Source organism: Martes martes (genome assembly GCF_963455335.1).
Source record: "Martes martes genome assembly, chromosome: 2".
In the NCBI taxonomy this organism is placed as follows: domain Eukaryota; kingdom Metazoa; phylum Chordata; class Mammalia; order Carnivora; family Mustelidae; genus Martes; species Martes martes.
Window position 1 is genome coordinate 143,011,478 of NC_137889.1, and position 21,359 is coordinate 143,032,836.

At 51.6% G+C, this 21,359-nt stretch overlaps 1 protein-coding gene across 1 annotated transcript in view; it reads right to left on the reverse strand.

Moving 5' to 3' along the window:
* Nucleotides 1-927: 927 nt before the first annotated feature.
* KIAA0232 overlaps nucleotides 928-21,359 on the reverse strand; it is an 83,948-nt gene continuing 63,516 nt past the window's right edge. Inside the window, exons 7-10 of the mRNA XM_080797749.1 lie at nucleotides 16,446-19,728; nucleotides 10,149-10,257; nucleotides 5,548-5,645; nucleotides 928-3,445 (exon numbers count right to left, since the gene is read on the reverse strand). Coding sequence (XP_080653875.1) covers nucleotides 3,266-3,445; nucleotides 5,548-5,645; nucleotides 10,149-10,257; nucleotides 16,446-19,728 — 3,670 coding nt within the window. The 3' untranslated portion in view covers nucleotides 928-3,265. The remainder of the gene's footprint in view (nucleotides 3,446-5,547; nucleotides 5,646-10,148; nucleotides 10,258-16,445; nucleotides 19,729-21,359) is intronic.

The following is a 21,359-nucleotide window of genomic DNA, read 5'->3' on the forward strand; positions in this document are numbered from 1 at the left end:
TCATGATCCCAGGGCCCCAGAATTAGTCCCTAGTCAGCTCCCTGCTCAGCAGGGAGCCTGCTTCTCCCTCTTGCTCTAACCCTCACTAGTGCTGTCCCGCTTTCAAGTAAGTAAAATCTTAAAAAAAAAAACAAACCCAAAACCAAAACCAAACCTCCCACATACACCTGCAATCACAGTCACGGGATGACGTCTGAGTGAAAACCCACTTCTGATGTCCAAAGAAGGGGCGCCTGGGTGGCTCAGTGGGTTAAAGCCTCTGCCTTAGGCTCAGGTCATGACACTAGGGTCCTGGAATCAAGCCCTGCATCGGGCTCTCTGCTCAGCGGGGAGCCTGCTTCCTCCTCTCTCTCTGCCAGCCTCTCTGCCTACTTGTCATTTCTATCTGTCAAATAAGTAAATAAAAAATGAAGTCCGCAGAAGCAGGGACAGCACCATCCCGCCACATCACACATTCTCTGCAGCCCTGTAGGTGCTCAGCTGTCTGGAGAGGCTTTGGGCACAAATGGGAGCAGCTTCCAGTGCCTGGCAGTGGAAGTGCAGAGATTTCTCTTATACTTTAAAAATGCACTGATTTATTTTCCTACAATGAACGTTGATCGTGTCAACAGAGATTTTTTTTTCCCATAACAAAAAGATGGAACTTTTGTCTACACCTCCGGACAAAAATCCCATGTTTCTTGCAGGATTCAGGTAGGAGCTGGGGTTTGGGGGGGGGGAGGGGGCGACTCGTTTACCAGAAGGCCCCCCACCCTCCTTTTCCAGCAAAGCAGTGCGCCAGCATTCTGAGCAAATGCCCATAAGAGCTGCATGCCCTTCATCTGGAACGATGTGACCTGGACGCTTTCTATTTTCTCTTGACGCAGGTCACTAAGGCTGCGGATCTCTACAAAAGATCCTCTGCTACGATAAACAAAGACAACCAACTGTTTTTCGAAATTTTTATTTGGTGTTAACTCCACAAGAAAACAAAAAAATCAGTTACTCTGGTGTACGTGAAATCAGAACAATACAACCACGGGGAAAAAAATCTCAGCCCAGGAATGGAACACGGGTACTTCAGTGCTATGGATATGCAAATGCGCGTCATACCACAGTGAGTCTCAGCGTTTTGCCAACTTTTTAAAAAATGCTTTTTCTTTGTGATCATCCATTCACAAAACTAAAAACCACACTTTCAACTCTGTCGCTGAAAGCCTCTGGACTTCAGCCATTTAGCTATGAAAACAAATAACTACATAATCTGTTAATCCCCTTGCCCATTTTATAATCCATCCCTGTTCCCCCGTGGAAGGTGCACTGACTTCCCGCCAGTGCATGAGGAAGTCGGCACCTCGGCCACCTGGAGCCCTGTCTTGATAAAAAGCAGCTGTCCAAAATCAACTGAGCTAAAAGTTGTATCTGAAATATATTTATTTGGTCTCTGCTACATAAGCAACGATTTCTAGAATGATCGTCACTGTAGTGATTTTAGGAATTTACAACTTCCAATTCTTTTTTGCCTTTGCTGTTAAATTATATTTCAGTGCAGATGCTAATCACTTTTTAGGAAGCTCTGGAAGAAAGAAAAATACATAAAACCTTATAAAGTCTGTAAATAAATAACAGCAACATAAACCTTACATGCACACACACACACACACACACCTGCACACGTACACACACACATGCGCACACACACGCGTGCGCGCGCACGCACACACACACACACACTCTTTAAAGTGTCATAAGATGTGCCGAGTACGAACAAGCCCTGGCGTGTGGTGAGACCCCAGCCCGCCGTCCGCTGGGTTTCTCCCAGCGAGGACACCGAAGCCAGGGCGGCTCTGCAGCCCTGGAGTCATCTGTGTCCTCAATTACAAGCCAGGCAACCGCACCCGCGGCTCGGAGCAAACCAGGGGTCTCCCAGCCACTCCAGCTCCCAGCTAGCGAAGTGCATGTGTGCACTGCCTGCCGAGACTCGCGGTGAAGCAGTCTCGTCCACGCCAGACTTCTCTGCCATTCCTGGTGTTACGGACACACTAAACTGATTTTACACATTAGGTTTTGTTTGTTTGTTTTTTAAATAGAAAAACAATTTGGTTTTACAAACACTGCTCCTCATAGCTTCACCTGCTGCCCACCAGCGTGAAAACTTGAGGTGGCGGCCATCCTGAGTGGACAGGACTTGGAGGAGACGGACCGATGGCTCAGCCCCCACGGAGAGCGGGAAGTGAGTCCCATGAAGCCATCACAAAGGTCTGGGAGAAAGGACGTCTCTGCCCGCCCCCAACCCACCACACAGAACTTGCCCAGAACATTCTCGCCAACACAAAATGAAATCTAAGCTCTACTCGATCACAGCCATGACAGCGGCTAGCTGCAGCAGCCAGGGCTTCTCTGGGGTGACGAGGCGGCCTGTACTGCATGTCAGACGTTTATAATTTGGAGTTCTGGAGGCTTCGATTCAATGGAGGTCACCAGAAAATCATGATCTGCAACTAAGACTCTCACCACAAATAACCCTGAAGGGCGTTTGGCGCAAAAGTCACCACAACGTCAAACAGGCCGGGGGTACGCCCTTGCCCTGCTCTGCCTCCGCTGCTACCCCGCACCTCAAAGCCTTGGCTCCTCCAGTTAGCAAGAAAGTCACAAACCATAGTATCTTCCATGATACTCGAGGGGGGAGAATCCTAAGAGAGAAAACAGTATTTTGTAAGTCTCTAAAAGCACACCCTTGTGGCTCCTACGGCAAATGTACACGAGAGCTGACCTTGTGAAGCCCGTGGACGAGTCACCCATGCTTCCCTCTTGCCTTGAGAAAGACCCCGATCCATGGCAGGGGTGGGTGTTATATCCCAGTTCTGAGAGAACAAAGCTAAAGGTTTCAAAGCTCAAGTCTCTGGAGAGCGGCAGTGGCCACAGACACCGCGGCGCTAAGGTGACAGTGACCGGGCTGCAGCTGGAAGGACAGACAGCAACTGCGGTCAAGATGTGGAAAGCAGGGTTGCTTCTAGACAAGCACATGCACACCCATTCTTGATTTGACAACACAATCTAGTCTATTTCAGATAGCCAAGAATTCAACAGCTTGGAAAACAAAAAATCTTCAACAGGATAGCTGTCCTCAACTCTAAAATAAGCAAGAAGAGAAAGATAATTGCTGATCTGAATCAGTTAATTGAAGAAGAAACCTAAGTTGTTGCTTTAGATTAACAGGCCTCACAAAAGGGTAATTTGCCATCACATATCGCTCTCAAAAAATAATTTGTACTACGCTGCAGGATTAGAGATGAGTTCGAGAAAAGAGCTCTTCTTCGCCAGGGTCCACCCACTCGCCTTCGCCCTCTGAGCCGGAGCCCTCCGAGCCGGAGCTGGCGCTGGAGTAGATCTTTCTGCGGAAGCCGCTGGGTTTTGCTCCGGCACCTCTCTCTCCTGCACATCTTGCTTCATAAACAGAAGACACCTGGGATGAAAGAAACAGTTTTCAACAGATCAAAAGCCAGACTTTTTTCCCAAAGGGCTACATGAAACACTCCCGACATACAGAGGGCAAACAGCAAATCGCTGGCTTCCTGGGGAGACCCACGGGTGACAAAGAGGTGCACTGCTTTGGGGCAAAACCACCACACTCTTCTCTGCGATCCGGAAAGCGGACAAAAGGCTGATTCTGTGTGTTGAGTCCCTGGGACAAAACATTCCAAGTGTGAGGACTGACGGCACGAGCCAAGGTCTGAGGGCCGCCCCGCTGGGGGCTGGGCCAAGCACTGGGAACCCGGGGAGGTCGGCACAGCCGTGTCGTCCCCGGGCTCACATTCCGGAGAGCCCACAGCAAGCCGACCAAGCAACAGCATGGCACGCCACGGTTTTTGTAAATGGGGTGCTGCGGCCAACAGGGGAGGCACAGGCAGGGGACACACACACACACAGAGACTCTCTCTCTCTCTGACAGCTGCGACAGGGGAGGCCCTTCTGAAAAGTGTCCTCACCTGAAGGCCGAGAAGCAAGCCTTGTGTAAGGAACAGCCAGAGCTTGCCTGGGGGCCGGGCTTCAGAAACCGGAGTTCTAAAAACTCTCTATTGTGTGGGACTGTCCCCCACACACCAGATGGTCAGCATCTCTGTCCCCCAGGACACTGACTGCAAATGGCAGCCCCTCCCTAGTCACAGCAACTACCAATGCTCCCCGAACCCCGTCAGACAATGAGTGACACCACCCTCCCCCTCCATGGCCACCTGCAATGCCGCTCCCCCCCACCCCGCCCCAAGGTGATCAGCAAAGCTCCAGTCCCTCAGTGGCCGGAACCAAGCCGCCCCCACCGGCCAGTTATAGTAACCAGCGACATTCCGCCGCCTCTCCAAGTCACAGTAACGAGCAACGCCCACCCCCCTCCCCCACAGTAACCAGCACACCCCCAGTCACGGTAGCTAGCAATGCCCTTCTCCAACAGTAACCACCCCACCATCATACTAGCTAGCAGTACCCCTTCCCCAGTCACAAGAGCCCCCATCACAGAACCCAGGACCACCCCCCTCCTCAGAGTAGCCGGCATTCCCCCATTTCCAAATGGCAGCACTGTCCCTGGTTGGGACCCCCGAGGCAGCAGCAGAAGACAGCCACAAGGAAGGACAAGAGAAGAGAGGATGTGAGGCCAGAGGCACACGAGGGCAGAGCACAACAGGGCCTTTCTGGGCAAGGCGCAGGGATAGAAGGCCATTCTGGTTAGGAGCGGGAGTGGCTGAGTCCCAGCGGACGCTCGAGGCTCAGGTCCGCACTTTGCGGTGAGGCTGCACGGCCTCAGACAGGACGTCCCGAGTCTGTGCAGAATGGCACAGGGACAGCCTCCCAATCAGGTGTCGTGAGGAGCATCGAGGGGGTGCTCAGCCTGGACAGGGTGCAGGAGGTGGGAGAAGGGGAGGGCGGGGTGATCAGGGCCAGGGGCCAGAGAGCGGCTCCCAGGCATGGGTGTGGCAGCGGGGGTGCCACAGGGCACCCCCCACAGAGGTGGGAAAGATAGGACCATGGGTGCCAATACCCTAGGGTGCCCTGGGGGAAAAGTCCTCGCAGGACCAGCGCTGACACAGAAAAGAGACTCATGTCCTTATTCACCCACCTGCCTGCCTAGCGAGAGCTCACAGGCCTGATGGGGAGGCAGTGCTATAGAAACCAAAAGCAGCCCAGGGTCAGGGCTGAGGCCAGAGTGCCACACAGGGCATGGTGAGGGCAGAGGAAGGTGGGGTCCAACCCTGGAGCTCACCAGAAGGGTCTCCCGGTGCTGCCCACCCAAGGGCATCTGGGGGAGTGCCAAGGTCCAACTGGTAGACAGGAATTACCAGTGGCAGCACTGGGAATGACAGACTGGGGGTAGCGAGGGCAGGAGTGTGGGAAGCCTTGGTAGTAAGCGGACAAAGTGGGAGGAGATGGAGGCGGGGACTGAGGGCCTGGGAGCTGGGTCACCTGGGACTGGCGGGGGAGGCGGGGGAGCTCCCAGGGCTCCCAGGCTCCAGCCTGAGTGGCAAGGAGATGTGGCTGTTAGTAAGTTAGTAAGGAGGAGGACAGTCCACTTACCCTATTAAAATCTAACAGACGCTCTTCGTTACTGGGTATGTCTTTACCATCTGGACACTCTTCTATACCATTCTCTCCCTTGGCATTTGTATAACAGTCTTAATCATTTTGAATGGAGAAGGGAAAAGAGGGAAAGGGGGGAAATTTCATTAAGACACAGTTATGAAACATACATTTTTGTTTCATTTTTTGCTGAAGTCAGATCAGTTAGGTTTACCAACCCTCTGGAGAGTTTAAGCAGTCACTAAAAGCAGACACGCGCACACCAGCCAGCCAGGTATGCACGAGCAAAATGCTATGTCCCTTTAAAAATTCTAATAAATTGTTTATCGAGTTTTTAAAAGACAGGCTGGCATAACCAGACATGTCTATTATCCCAGCATGAGACAGTCATTCAACAAAGCACATAGTCACACCTGTACTATGGTAAGCCCTGGGAACACAGGATAAAGACCAACAAGGCCTGAGCTCTCACGAGCATACGGAGTGCAGAGGGAGACAGACAATGCAGTGCATGTGTGTTCATCTAACAAATGAACAAAGGGGCTTCCGACAGGAGGAGTGCAGTGGGAAAGACAGAACGGCAACCACCTTGTCTGTTCCCTCTCAAGCCAACATCACGCTAAAGCTCATCTGCCCTGTATCTGCAGGACAGGGAAGAGAAAGAAGGCTTGTGGTCTGAGTAGGCAAGCAGCCCACAGAAGGGGATGGAACTGGAAGATGGAATTAGAAGGAATCAAATAGATCATTTAGTGCAAAGGTTCTCAGCCCTGGGAGCTTGAAGCCCAGCCCGCCAGCCCAGGCGCCCACCTGAGATCCTGACGGATCTGGTCGGGGCCAGGTGGTTCTGATGCGCAGCCATGGCTGACCGCTGCCGGTCTCAATCCAGACCAGCGCCCCCATACAGCTGCGGAGACACAGTGACGAGAGAGGAGACAGCTGGTAGGCCCAGGGCAGACCCTGGCTTGAAATCACCGTGTGTAAGTCCTATAATGCCCCCAGTGGAGCACGTTTCCTGTTGACTGTGGTCCAGTTACCACGAGGAGTTCAAGGAAATGACATGCTCCCCATGCGTGACATGGGAGCGGACAGGACTGATGCTCAGTGACCACTGTGCCCTCGTACCATTGGGAGTTGGCCACATCATGTTCTCCATGACCTTTAGCTCTCTCTGCCTGCCTCAGGACCTCGAAGTCACCAGCTCAGGTTCATGAATATAACCCGGACACCAGGACCACACACATGTGAGTGGACCCCTGCTTCTGCACTCACCTGCGATGTAACTGGCTCTCTTTGAGCCCCGGCTCCCTCAGCTCGAAAACAGGGTCACCATCTGCCTGCCTGGGGTCCTGTGCACGGTAGAAGAGGTGACGTGCGGGCAGCCTCAAGAACAGTGCTGGCATGCCGGCTGCTGAACCAAGACCCCGGCTGGCTCACCCACTCAGCTCGGTTGACCAAGCACCATGGGCCCCATGCGCCCCACCAGCTCATCACCACACGGACAGTAACGGTCTCCTGGACTAGGATATGCCCTGGGTGGAGCCGGAGCCAGCCCTCCCTGACTCCTGCCCTTCCCGGCCCTGCTGTTAGCATTCTGTATGTACAAAAGGAGCTCGTGACACCACAGGCGTCAGGAATGGGCAGTGGTGACTGTGGACAATGTTCTCTGTGATCTGCCCATGGATGGCTCCCATGATCCAGGTTAGGACCATATGCCAGGCCTGTGCTACGCACGTTACTTGTCAGAAGTACCCCTTCGGGGAGGAACTATCTTTAGCCTCTTTCTACAAACACAAACAACGGAGACACAGGAGGTCTGGTCACTGCCCCAGGTCTACCAGCTGGCCATGGAGGCCCTGGGCTCCAACTCCATTCTGTCTCCTGAACCCTTAACTGTTATCTGTATGGTTTCCCTGCAGGGCTTTCTCCATAAGACTGAACTAACACCCACACACTTACAATGAGTGAGCCTTCCAAAGGTTCAGAATTCAGCGCACGAGCTCTGGAAACCGCCACTCAGGACAGACCCGTCATGACTTGGGGTGTGCAAGGCCCTCGTGCTCTGGCTGCTGGCTTCCGGCAGACCATGTCCCTACCGCACTCTCGCATTGCTCCCCTCTGCCAGGCACACCAGGGTACACCAAGCGCATCCTGCTCCAGCACCAGCCATCGCTGCTGCCCGGGCACCTCCCACTGCAGATGGCCCCCACCGTCACAGGACTCATGTCCTCACTCCCTCCGCTGATGCTGGGACATCAGCTCATCAGGAGGGCCCCCATGGCCTGGCACAAGGCAGGCCCGTAAGCCACACCGGCATGTGGCTACATCCGTGAAGGCACAGGTGACTGGTGCCCCGGCAGCAGGGTGCCTGGACCAGCCGGCTCACTCCGAGTCTCCACCTCCTGCTTTACCGTAAAAACAGATGGTCCCCCTCCTCTCCAGGGAGGCTGGGAGCTGCCAGATCACCCCTGACTCGGGGGGCTTGTTATTAACCCCCAGCCAGACTACAAGAGACTCCAGTCACTCCTGCTGAGAGGGCAAGAGGCTCCCCATTTTCCTGGCCAACCTGCTCCTCAGACAGCTCGCCCCACTCCCACAGGCTGCAAGAGTGAGGCTGGTCATGTCACGGTGACAAGGCACCTGTGCAGGCATTTAATGCATAGCTGTGAGGCGAAGGTCATTCCAAAGCCTGGTGGCCATTACCTACCCACTGAGAGTCTCTGTCTGTCACTTCACATTAAAACAAGCGCCGTGCACTAACCATCCCTTAAGGACCCAGGCTAAAGGTCAGGACTGACTCCTAACTAACGACAAGAAACCAAACTAAAGCTGCCAAGACGCCCTTGACACACTAATGAAGCTTGAACTCAGCATCTGAGAGCCATCCTAAACCCCCACAGGGACTGGTCTTCTGGACCCCCAGCGCTGCCTACTGCCACTTCCCTCTGCCCGTCTGGCTGCACCACTCTGGGACACTGGGGCTCCCTTAGTTGCATTCCTGTTAAACTCACCGGCGACTGGACACTCACCGGGTGCACGGAATGGATCTACCACGGCCAGATCTGGGCTCCCCTGACTCTGGCGCCTCCCTGGGCACCGAGGGAAGACGGTCTGGATGCGAGCCTGAGCCTGCCAGTTAGTGCAGGATTCTGGACAAATCGTCAGACCTGAGTCTCAGCGCCTCCTCATCTGTGAACTAGCGCTGCCGCCTCCCAAGGCTACGGTGGGGCCTACATCAAAGGAAAGCCTGGGAGCACTGTAAACCAGAGAAGGCAGCCCAGATACTAGCTCAGAAGCGGAATGACCGCTCTCTAATAAATGCAGTTAAATAAACAAAGACGCTAAAAATGAAGACTCCGCCTTGGGCTCTTTCTGACCCAGCGAACCTCTGGAAAGGAGGAAGGCAGGCTCTGGCGAGGGCGTTCAGGGGCTCACAGCACAGAGAGAAGCAAACAGCACCCCCACCATTGGTGAAGGCCAGGCTGCAGAGGGAGGCCAGTGCTGGCGGCCCGAGCGCGGGACCGAGCCAGGCACGGCAGGTAGTTAGCGGCGCCACAGGCTCCACGGTCATTACGTGAACCGGGAGACACGACGGATATGTGCACGTGTGAATACTAACCAACGGGGTATGTGCCCCTTCCAGCTCCGATGGCAGAGACTGTCGGATGGCACAGCCCACGGCAGCCCGGGGCCAGCGGCACGCCCTCCGCAGCCCTCACTCCCCTCCAGGCTTGCAGAGTTTTCATAGCTGCCAGGCATGTCCTCCCAGGAGGCTCCCAGACCCAAATCCCCTTCACCCAATGTGCTCCTGCTCCGTCTGCCCCCTGCAGGTGCTGCCCCTCCACCCCCTCCTCCTGCTCACGTCTCAGAGTCACTCCCAAGGCCCCGAGGTGTCCTCAACTGAGACCTCTCCGTGCTGTCCTCCCATACACCCCCTGCAGGGCCTGAGGCCAGGCCTTGACCCTGGGCCTCCCAGACAGCCTGTGCCAGGGGCCCAGAACCCCAGCTGGTACCAGAGCTGTTCTACCCCTTCTCCACTCTGCTGCAAGTACTGTCCTAAAACACACATGGACCTGACAGCCTCCAATTTGCTGTCTTCTCAGTGGCCGTCCCTTCCTGCACACCACACTCCACCCATACCAGTGGTACTCTGCACCTCCAGCCAGGCTTCTTCCCTGCCTGCCCTTCTGGCCTCAGCTACCACCCAGCTGGGCCCACTTGGGACCACTGGGCCCAGAGACCCTCTTACCCTCCTGCAAGCTGTCCCTTTCACGGGGTCTGCCCTCCCCAACCTTCCCCACCTGGGCGGCTTCCTGAAGATCCCCCCCCACAGGTGATTCCCCCAGGATTCACAGAGATCTTGAACAGGCCTTGGCAAAGGCCAGTCCTGCTTTTATGCATTTCCATGCCTTTCCCCACATTAGGCTAAGGGCGGGCTCCAGTCCTCACTCATCTCTGCGTCTCCGGGGCCTGACAATGCCACCACTCAGAAGGCTCCTGGTAAGTGCCTGGTGGACTGCTATTCATAGTGAAAGAATGTATTGTTCTTAATGATGAGAAATCCAAATGATGAACCAATGACCTAACATAGGCCTCCTTACCTTCACACTCTGACGCAGGAAAGAGAGGAGAGTACAAGGCTTTTTCCCACCAGGTCTGCTTTTCTTGACTCCTATTCATTCCTTGAACATCAGTGTTCAATACGGGAAACTGTTTAGGTTAAACAAATATGAAAAAAAGTTTATAAACTTACAGAATAAAGGAGAAAATTCAATTATTAACTAGGAACTACAAATCCAGGATTTTTAAACTGATGAATTTCATTTTTAATATTGTTCTAGACAAGGTGAATTTATTTTTAGATGTTACTTTTAAGTAATCTCTATACCCAATGTGGGTCTCACACTCACAACCCTGAGATCAAGAGTCACATCCTCCACTGACTGAGCCAGCTGGGTGCTCCAACGAGGTAAATTCAAAAGGCCTCACGGTTGGGGCACCTGGGTGGCTCAGGTCACAATCCCAGAGTCCCAGGATTAAGCCCCGCACTGGGCTCCCTGCTCAGCGGGGAGTCTGCTCCTCCCTCTGCCCCTACCCCACACTCATGCTCTCTCTCTCTCTCTCAAATAAGATCTTAAAAAAAAAAAAAGTGTTCATAACATATAAAGGAAGTTTTTCTTAAGAAAGACTTATGGTAGAAGTGAGAATGAAGATCTCTTTATTTAATTAATTAATTAATTAATTAATTAATTTTTTAATGAAGATCTCTTTAAAAAAGAGGACAAGGGGAGCCTGGGTGGCTCAGTGGGCTAAAGCCTCTGCCTTTGGCTCAGGTTGTGATCCCAGGGTCCTGGGATTGAGCCCTGCATCAGGCTCTCTGCTCAGTGGGGAGCCTGCTTCCTCCTCTCTGCCCACCTGTGATTTCTGTCAAATAAATAAATAAAATCTAAAAAAAAATGTTTAAAAAAAAAAAAAAGACTTGACAAAACCCTTCCAAGGCAAAACCCTTCCGATTAATATCCCAGACAAGGCAAATTTCTAGATCTGGGAAATGCAGAGAAATAATAGGGCGGCCCTAAGTGTCCACTGGTATGAGACGCTCCAGGGAAGAGAGAAGACCCTCTTCACACACTCGGCAGGAGGGAGTCAAAGACGACAGCACGGGATGAAAGAAACTGAAGAGGCAGAATTACCAACCTCCATGTCTTTTTAACTCCACTATGTGCTTTGCTGAGAACCAGAGGACGCTGGGACTCAAGCCAAAGAAGGCCTGTGGACCCTGTCTGCGCCCCCTGCTTCAGAAGACATTCTCACCATGTGTTCAAGCTTAAAACCTGAGTGCTCTTAGCAAACAATGACTGTCAGTCCTCTGACAGGATTTTGCTCTTCTCTTACATGTGAACTGTCTTACAGGTCAAAGATTTTTTGATTCAATGAGTTTATTATTTAACTAATGGGAAACTCCTCAAACCTTCATTTTTTTTCACTTCACATAATTTTGCAAAAAGAAATATTCTTAAGTGAGACACTGAAGGAAAACGGTACCGTGTACCCAGCGTGGCCAGTTAACTTCACTACGTTCTCTCCCAGCTTCCTCCAACCAGTAGTCAGCACCCCTCTGTTACGTAAGCAGGACAAGACTCAGCTTCATGCAAAGCCACAACAGCCAAGGTCTATGGCTAGTTCAAGGACATTAACCGCATTTGGCACATAATTCACAAAACCCCTAGACCTTTCCAGAAAGGCCTTCTCTCCAAGGCGCACCTACTCTCACTATCTGGGAGGAACAAGAAGGCTCCCTGGACAGAAGAGCTGCCCTCCTCCCCAAGGCACCACTGCAGGCAGGTGGTTTTGGAGGCAGCAAGTTTCCACCTGAAAAAGAAAATGTCCCCAGCAGCTGTGCAACAATTAGTGTTTACTCGTGTGACCCTGTCCCAAGACCGTGGGAGTCGGGGCAAGGGTAAGAAAGGGAGGGAGAGAGAACTCATGGCAGGGTGTGGGAGACAGCTGGGAGAGCAGGCTGGAGAGGTCAGCATAAAGGAGAGGAGGCTAGACAAGAGCAGAGCGGGAGAGGCAGGAAGCCTGTTAGGGCAGAGCCCATGCCTTGATTGTCTGTGTCTCCAGCACAGGGCCTGCACAAAGTGGACGCTCGAGTCCGCTAGCCTGAAGGAAAGGCTCTCCCCCAACGCAGGTCCCTGATTATGTGGCCCACCATCCTCCACCACCCCCTACCCCCAACCTGTTCAAGTCATGCCAGTTTCTGCTCTAGCTTTAGGAAATTTTGTGGATCCTCCCCTTGAAAGTCAGTTCCCAAGGCAGAGTTCTCTGTCCTGTTTTGTGCTACACTGAGTACCCCCCTGATGAACATGCATCATCTTAGGACATCGATGCACAGCAGCAATGACCATGCTTTGCTTAAATAGCCTCTTCTGGACGCACGGATTCCATTTCTGGCTGACAGGGAATGGAGGCAGGGAAACCAGACGAGGCCACAGCCATGGGTGGGCTGGGCTCCGCTGTCCCTGTGCCGCTCCCCCTCTCCCCCGACAGCTGCTTGGCTAGCTTTCTCACCTGCCAGCCTGTCTTCAGACAGCACCTTCACCGAGAAGCCAGCCCCGAGCTCCGGCTTCTTGCGCCCAGTCCTCCAGGTGCCCCACTGTGCTGCAGCCCTGAGCCAGCTCTCTGCCCTCTCCACGATGCGAGCACACCGATGCACTGAGTGACAGGCCACGGGCTGTCGCTGAATGTGACCCAGCCAGGGTGGTGCTCTGTGCTGGTCCCCCACACCCAGGCCAGCGCTCAGACAGGGCATGCTCCCCAAAAATACTCAATGATGAATGAAACCGTGAAGTAACAGAGAAGACAACAATTTAAGCCAGAAAGCCTGACCAGAAATGTTTTCTAGCGAAGACGGGATACTAGAAAGTCTTTAGAAGCTGGAAGCTGGGTAGGGGGCACCTCCTTGCACTCTTAGTAACCCGGTCTTCCCTGGGTTTGGGAAGACAAAAGTCCCTGCTGTTCCTCTTCGAGTTCTACTCTGGGAACAGCACAGAGAAGTGCCCCTCACCCATGGTCCGCTCCCACCCACCTGGGTCACAAAAGGAAAAGCCAGCCCGTGTAGATGAAGAGCTGCAGAGGGCCACTGAGACCAATGAGAGACCCTGCATGGCAAAGCAGAGCAAAGAGCTCAGGCTCTGTCCCTGAAGCTGGGCTCAGGGGCAGGGACTCCACCCCTCTGGGCCTATGTGGCCTTCATAGTCCGGGGAGGGGGACAGAAACCCATCACAGAAGGTCACTGTGGGCATTCAGCAGGATAACGGTGCCAGGGCAGAATGGGCACAGCGCTTGGCATGGGGGGCCAGGTGCCATACCCCGAGAATGGGCCCCTCCACTCATCAGAGCCTTCTGATGCCACCGCACTTCATCTGTGGGCAAAATGGCCTTCTCCCTGGGACCAGACTGCAAACTCCGGAGGGCAGCCCAAGCTTTCTGCTGCTATTCTGTGCTCCTGGACACGTGCCGCTATAGTGGCAACAGGTCAGTGACGAGGAGAACCCTTACACCACGAACTCACACACAGATAGACACTGGAGGCACACAGTGCTGCTCCTCACCTCCCATTTTGTATTTCAGAAGCCAAGAACTGACCGCTGGCAGATGTCCCCTTGCCTTTACTGATGCTGTTCCCTCTGCCTCGAGTGCCCTGCCACCTCCTCACCCTCCTGCCCCGGGACGCTCAGATGTGCGCAACCCCAGGTGAGAGCCACCCAGGTGTGCGCCACAAGCATCCCTCCACGCTTGCGCTCACACTCATGCTCACTGCTGAGATGGCTTCCTTGGGCTCCCGAGGCCTTCTGCGGTCACCTCCACCACGCCACCTCCCCTGCTCCCTCCAACTACATCTGCCCAGATGTCCTGAAATTTAAGGAACTGGCTCGATAAACCTAGTACATCTGTCCATACGGTGGAACAGGACACAGAAAATCAAAAAGGCTGATTATAATAAAGTGCCATTTCTCCGAGAAGAGAAACAGAAGAGGAAACGTATGTGGATGTATCTTTGCCTTTACACACATAAACAGCCTTGGAAAGCCGTGCTGGGACGCAAGCCTGCAGCTGCCATGGGAATGCCCTGTTCACGGTACACACACCCTCCCGTAACATCTGCATTCGAACCAAGTGAATAAATGACCTACTTCAGTTGAAGTAAATGACTACTTCCAAAGCAGTCTCTGAAACTAGACTGACTTCTTCCAGCGTAAGGACGGGGACCGGTTTGTACACGACACCTACCTTAATGATGAGCATGTAATGGGTATTCAGAAAATGTTCATTGTACTGACTGAACTAAGTTTTTGAAAAGAATCCATGCTTCTGGACACCAATTCTATTAAAATTCCTACATTCTAAGTTTTCTCTTTTCAAGTAAACTCCACACCTAACGGGGCTTGGTAACTCACCACCCTGCAATCAAGGGTCAAGGCTCTGCCAACTGAACCCGCCAGGCGCCCCTAGAGTTCCTACATTTTGGTCCACTTGCTCTGAGCCAGGTGGCCTTGCACTAGTGACCTTTACCACAGGGCTCCCAGACCGACCCTCTCTCAGGAAAAGGGGGAAGACGACTCTGGCTGGAGCTCGCCTGGACTGCCCAGGCGGTGTGAGAGTGTTAAGGCAGACACCACCGTCACTCTGGTCCCCGCCCGGCCCCCACGCTGCCCCTTCCGGCTCAGGCTCTCAGCCTTCCCGTCCCTCAGGACGTGAGCTTCACCCGGCTCTACACCGGAGCACTGACGCCCAGAGCCTGGGGCTGATGGGAGGAGGCCGCTGGCTGACAACCCCACAACGTCCCTGCGTCCCGTTCTAGCCGCTGAGACCTTCCAAGACAACCTGGAATTCTGATAACACATAAATCCATCAACACACTAGAAAGTGAAGGAATATGGCAGTGGTATGATGTAGAATCTCGCTTCTTCCCTCTTTTTCCTTCTTCCCAATCTGGAACCAGGTGAAATACAAAGGTACACAAAGGAATATTCAAGGGTACAAAGCAGGGACAATAAACAGGTGAAGGATAACAACATGATTGCTTCCCATTTCTGGCAGCTCGGCTTCAGTGTTTCAGTGGGACCCAGTGCATGACACCCCCCCGAAGGGTCTCTGGGCAGGCTCCTCGGAGCAGCGACCCTCGAGTCGTCTGTGGGGCTTCCTCCCACCACACGCACTCAGGACCCCCAGGCACTTGGCCCTGCAAGCGACGAAGGCACAGTCCGTTTCCATTAGGCGCTTATAACCCAACGAGAGAAAGTACGTGATGACTCATGAAACAGGCACTGCAACAGGAAAAGAGGCACAGTGCATGAAAAGAGAAGGGAGGCATTAGTTCTGATATGGGAGGGGGCGGGGAAGGGGAGAGAGGAGAATTAGGATGCGGGTCAGAAGGGGAGGCGGACTGAAGAGAGCCTCGCTGTCTGGGGAGCAGTTAGCAGCAGCAGAGGTGGGGGGAACGAGCACCGGGGTGGAGAGGAGAGACGACATTCAGCTGCTCTCCGGCCACAGGCAGCACGACTTTCAAGCACCTCCAACTGTCTTCTCACTAAGCTGCTCCTGGACAGAGGCCAGGCACTGCTGATACAGTATGGGCCGAGAAATGGGCAGATTGCTTTTCTGTGAAACAGGTTAGCACCTTCAGTGATAGTTCCTGCACACCCAATTTAACCTCAAACCACGTCTCAGAAGTCATCAGAGGGTACAATGACTCCCATTCACAAAACTACCACCATTAGCCTCATTTTAACGTGTGAGTTACAGTGCTTTAGGACGGTGCCCTTGGTACACAGCGGGTCTCAGCTCTGTAGGTCCCATAGCGGCTCCTCTGATGCACAGGGACTGGGGGTTTTTACATATACCGTCATCTGTCTGAGGGAATTCCATACAGATGTAACTTATTTAACCTGTAAAAGCTAAGTCCTAAACCAATCCGTGTTTCGGGGACTGTGAGATGGGTTGCTACCTCAAAGAGGCCCTCTGTCTCTGCTTCCGAAGAGCATGGGGCCTTCCTCGGGGTAAACAGCCACTTCGTGATCCGTCCGCTTCGAAGGCCGGAATGCCAGGGTACTCGGTTTGAAGCACAGTACGTGCGTATTAAGACAGACTCTTACTATCTTATAATTCAAAAATGTCTTTTATCTGCAGAAGAGGTCTACGGTCTAGTTCCAATTTATAAATATCAAACCCATTTTAAGTCCTGACGTAAAATCGTAAGCATGTAAGCTTTAAGACACTGAAGTTAATTTCCCAATAATTTCACCCTATCTTCCATTGCCTGATCCGGCTGCTCCTGCATTCAAGTCTAGTTAACAACTTCTATCAAGCACCAGCACACACAGACAACCACCTACCTCTTCTAGCTGTCCCGAAGAAACTGGATTATCTTCGTAAGCAGGAAACTGACAACCTGCTTTGCAACTGCAAAAATTATTAATTTCTTCCTCACATTGTGCCATTATTTTACAATTAGCTTCTGAACTTTCTAAAGCAATTTCCAGAGATTCATTCATGCTACATTCCAAACACTGATCCTGCTTCCCCACTGGCAGAATCCCAGCTGATTCCTCCTGAGAATCCAGTGATGTTTGAGCACTCTTTTCCATGCCAGATTTTTTTAACCTGGGGAGGAATTTTCCAGACTCCAGCTCTGATTTTCCGTAGTAATGGCCTTCTTTCTCGGCATCTTCTTCCAGTGGTTGGAGATCTGCCTGTGGGTCTTCAAATGTATCAACCTGAGAAGGAATGGGAATATTTGCTTCATCTTTCTCAGATTCAAATTCTGACTCACTTCCTCCTCCCGGGGACAGCTCGGATGCAGAAATGGGGCGGAAGTGAGTCCGAGGAGAGATCCGAATCGCCCGGTACTGTGTTCTGTCGACGCCACAGATTCTGGGGTGAAAAACTTCGCTGTCTGAATCAGAGCAGAGGATTGACTTCGGTTTGAAACTAGGGCTGAAAGAGGCAATCCCCTCGGGTTCAAACGAACACTCCACGTGAAGAACTTGCGAGAATGGATTGCTTAAGTCAAAGGACGAGAAGGAATATTCCAGCCCAGGATCCTCAACCTGAAAGTTACCACAAGCTCCTAGTAAGTCTTCATGGAAGATAAAAGAAAATCCCTTATTTAATCCATTTTCCCCACTCCTTGGCTGATCGCTCTGTTCGAGTGACACGAAGGGCTTCCACAGCTGCCTGTGACCAGGAGCGAAGCTGTTTCCTGGGGTCATGAAGACGTCTGTACCAGCTATGGTCACGACGTCGGAAGCCGCACACTGTAACAGGCTTCCCTTGGTGTGACTGGGCGGCACGACTGCCCACTCCCCGTCACTGCTGAAGGTCTTGAGCTCTCCGTAAACTCCGCCAAGAATGAACGTGTTCTCTTTGTCTGGGGCCACGTCCCAGGGTTTAGAGGGTGTAGTGTAGTCGCCCCCATCCACCTTTGAGAGCGCCCCGGAAACGAACGCTCTCTTCTCCAGGCTCTCCTTCTGCCCCTCCCACAGACGATACTCGGACCTCTGCACGGCCTTGTGGGGCTCCCGCAGGCTCTCGGCCTCAGCCTCGGTGTCCAGGCAGCAGCAGTAGTTACCGACGTCTGTTGGGAACAACTCCTCATCAACTCTATCCACATCCACCGGTGCGGCCGATCCCCCGTCTGCCATCTTTGTCCAAATGTCTTTAATAACCCCTGAGCTGTAGCCGCCGCCACGTGGACCGCTCTCACCACCCCCTCGGGCAGTTTCCACGGTTTTGTGTTCCGTCTTTTGTTCGAGCTGAATACCACAGACAGATTCTAGTTTCGATTTTTTTTTGAAAACTAAGGTAGGAATTTCTCCTAACGTTCTACTGTTTTGCTGGCAAGTTTCATCTTGCAAAAAATCTAGAAGTTCTTCATCTACATAATTTGACGAGACTCTAGGAACTACATAATTAATATCTTCTGCATTAAACTGAGTGGACTCTTCAAACTGAATATTTAATGTCTCGTTGTCTGAACGTGTTTCTTCTGAATGGGACCATGGGCTACAAGTTCTTGTTGAAAGATTAGAACAGTGTTCATTTTCTTCAAAGGCACTATTTTTGGTCCATATTAGCAATCTAGACTGGGTTTTCCCAAGCATATTAGCACTAGAATCCGTATTTTCATTTCCCAAGTTGAGAGTTTCAAACGAAAATGGTAGAACAGAATTACTGCATTGCACTTCAAACACTGAAAAACACGAGTTTATGCCAGATCCTTCATTAATATCTGAAAAGAGCTCCTGATTGCCAGCAAGCAAATGCGGACTGAGTGCTGTGCTGTCCAAGATCGGAGAGAGTCTAACTGGAGAGTCTCCGCCAAAACTCTCTCCATCGGCATCGCCCGAGCTGGATGAACAGCACTCCCAAAACTGAGCCAGGTTGCCCAGGTCTTGCAGGAAGAATCCCTCGGCACCCACAGTGCTGGTGGAATCTGTCCATATTGCACGTTCCCCTTGCAACTCCATTCCATCTAACACTATGCAACATTCTGCCTCAAAATCCGTTTTCTCTTTGCTTTTTTGTCGAATCATATTCAAAATCCGACTTTCTCCTTGCATTGTTTCTGAGGCACCAGGATCCAACATGGATTGATCAATATCCACTTCATAGAAGTGGGTTAATTCTGATAGATGAATATCATCCAGATACTTGTTGTCCTCTGGGAGAGAACAGAACGAGGTCCCAGTGAGGTCAATATCCTCATTGATAACCGCAGGCATTTCTACAAAATGACCATCAATGAAAGTACCTGCTGCGAGGTATGTTTTATGAATATTATTGTTGCTGATACAAAGACCGTGCACAGATTCTGACAACTCTTCCACCGCCTCTGATGTCAGATCGCTTGTATCCTGTCGGTTTCGGTACGTGGTCTCCAGTTTACTTTTTCTGCTCAAAGGAACGAAATACTCAGCAATCGGTTCAGTGTACCACAGTGGTTCCTCTTTATATTCTCTGTCGTTTCTGCTCTCCAGGGACAGATCTCTTCCCTCCGCGCTGCCGGCGTCTCTTCTCCCCAGGTCCTTCAAGGGCCTCTTCCCACGCCGGCACAGCGGCTTGATGGGGGCCCCCCCACCGCCGCTTCCCCCCGCATGCACGCCCCTCTCAGCCTTGTCGCCAGCCTTCAGCGAGAGCCTGCTTGGCCCGTTCCGTCCTTTCTTGTTGCGAATCTCTCGGGTCTTGTGTCTGACTTTCACACACTTCACGGATGCTTTTAGTTCTCCCTGATGACCACTTGAACTTGAGCCTGCTTCACTTGAGCCGGAAGACCAAGAGCGAGGGCGAATCTTTCCTTCAGGTTTATGTCGGATCTGCTTTTTGTACAAAGCAGGCTTTTCTTCCATTGTACCATTACTGAATTTGTTCTCCTTCTCACTTTTACTTCTGCTCTGGATTTTTGTGTGTACAGTGCCGGGCGCTTCGATGCTTCTTTCCTTGCTGACTTCGCCCTCGCTGTTACAGTCCTTGGGGGAGGATGTGTCTGTGCTAGCTGCTGGGGCTGTGGATGATGAAGAAGGGCTAGAGTAAGAACAGACTTTAGACTTGTTCCACACAGTCATGATTTCCTGCAGGCAAACTGGTTTCTCAGATAGTGGCGGAAATGCTTCATAGTACCTGAAAAACAGAGGACAGAGTTCAAAAGAAGGCATTTAGATGTACAAGATAGGGCAAAACAACATTCCCTCCCAGGTGGGGCGACAGGGTATTTCACTTTAACAGTCAACATTTATGTCATCCACAGACTAAAACTTAAAAAAAAAAATTGAATAATACAGTAAAATATACTTTATGTTTAGTCCCGTGTATCAAGCACCTTTATGTTCATCCCTGAGGTCGCCACTAATTTAGAAATATTTAGAAAATAGGGAAGAGGACAGTTCTTATCTTTCAAGTTGTCATTTTAATTAAGGAATCACAAAGGACAAATGCAATATGGTGGAAAGAACGTCACCTCGAGAAGAAATGCCTGCACTTGCATCTCAGCTCACGTCACTTACTACACATGTGACTTTCAGCTCATTATCTGATGTGTTGGTCCACATTCTCAGCTGCACACTGGTGAGGACAGGACTTACCTCCCCAGGCCACTGGGAGCAGGGGAAACAGAAGGAGCTGAGAGCTGAGAGCATGCGCTCTGAAGCCGCACTCCCCGACTGTGAACCCTGACTCCACCCTGACCAGCTGTGTGACCTCAGGCCCATGACACGACCTCTCTGTGGCCTGTGAGACACAGGGAATACTATTAGCTGCCTCACAGAGCTGGGAGGAGTGAAGGAATTAATGTACAAGAGGAGCTGGAATATTACGTGGTTGTCGGTCCCCACGTGTTCTCATGAGGCCCTTAGAAAACAGGAGGGATTATGCAGGGCGTTCAAGTGGTCAAAAAAGAGGATGCTGGTGTAGCTGAGAATCCTGAGGACAAGTGGCCCACAGCACAGCCTGGACGCTCCGGAAACGGAGCTTAGGGCCACTACTCGTGAGGCATGGGCGCCCGTGTTTGGACACAAGATCCGAGGAGACCAGTGACTGCAGGAAAAGCCGGGGAGGCTGCTTTTAGAAGGACTGAAAACAAGAACTTGTTTCCAATCTGCCAAGAAGCTGGTAGCCATCGCAGATTTCAGAACAAGACAGACTGCCAAAGCAAGAACCTGGAGTCAGGCTGCCTACCAATGGGACTGTCATTCTGGAGGCAACAGTCAAGGTCATACACCAAGTGATAAAAGGCCATGTTTTCAAAGAGCCTATACTTGATTCTCCTTTTCAGCCTCTACCAGAGCTGTCTAACAGATATACATGGTGAGCCTCACATGGAATTCTTAATGTCCTAGGAGTCACATTAAAAGTGTAAGAAGAAAAGGTGAAACTGAATTCAATTATGTATTTTACTTAACCAAATACATCCATAACATTATTTCAGCATGTAATTGATATTTAAAAGTATTTTTTTATATTAACATATAATGTACTATTAGCCCTGGGGTTACACATCTGTGAAACATCAGGCTTACACACTTCACAGCAATCATAGGATACTTAAAAATATTAACACAGTATTTTACATTCTTTTTTTTTTTTTTTAAACCAAGTCTTTGAAATCTGGTGAGAATCTTACACCTAAAACACATCTCAATTTGTAGTAGCCACATATCAGTGCTACACAGCCACACGCAGTTTACGGAGACTACGCGGGACAGCACAGGTCCCCACCAGCCAGTAAAAGCTATGTCCACCTTAAGTTTGAGAAG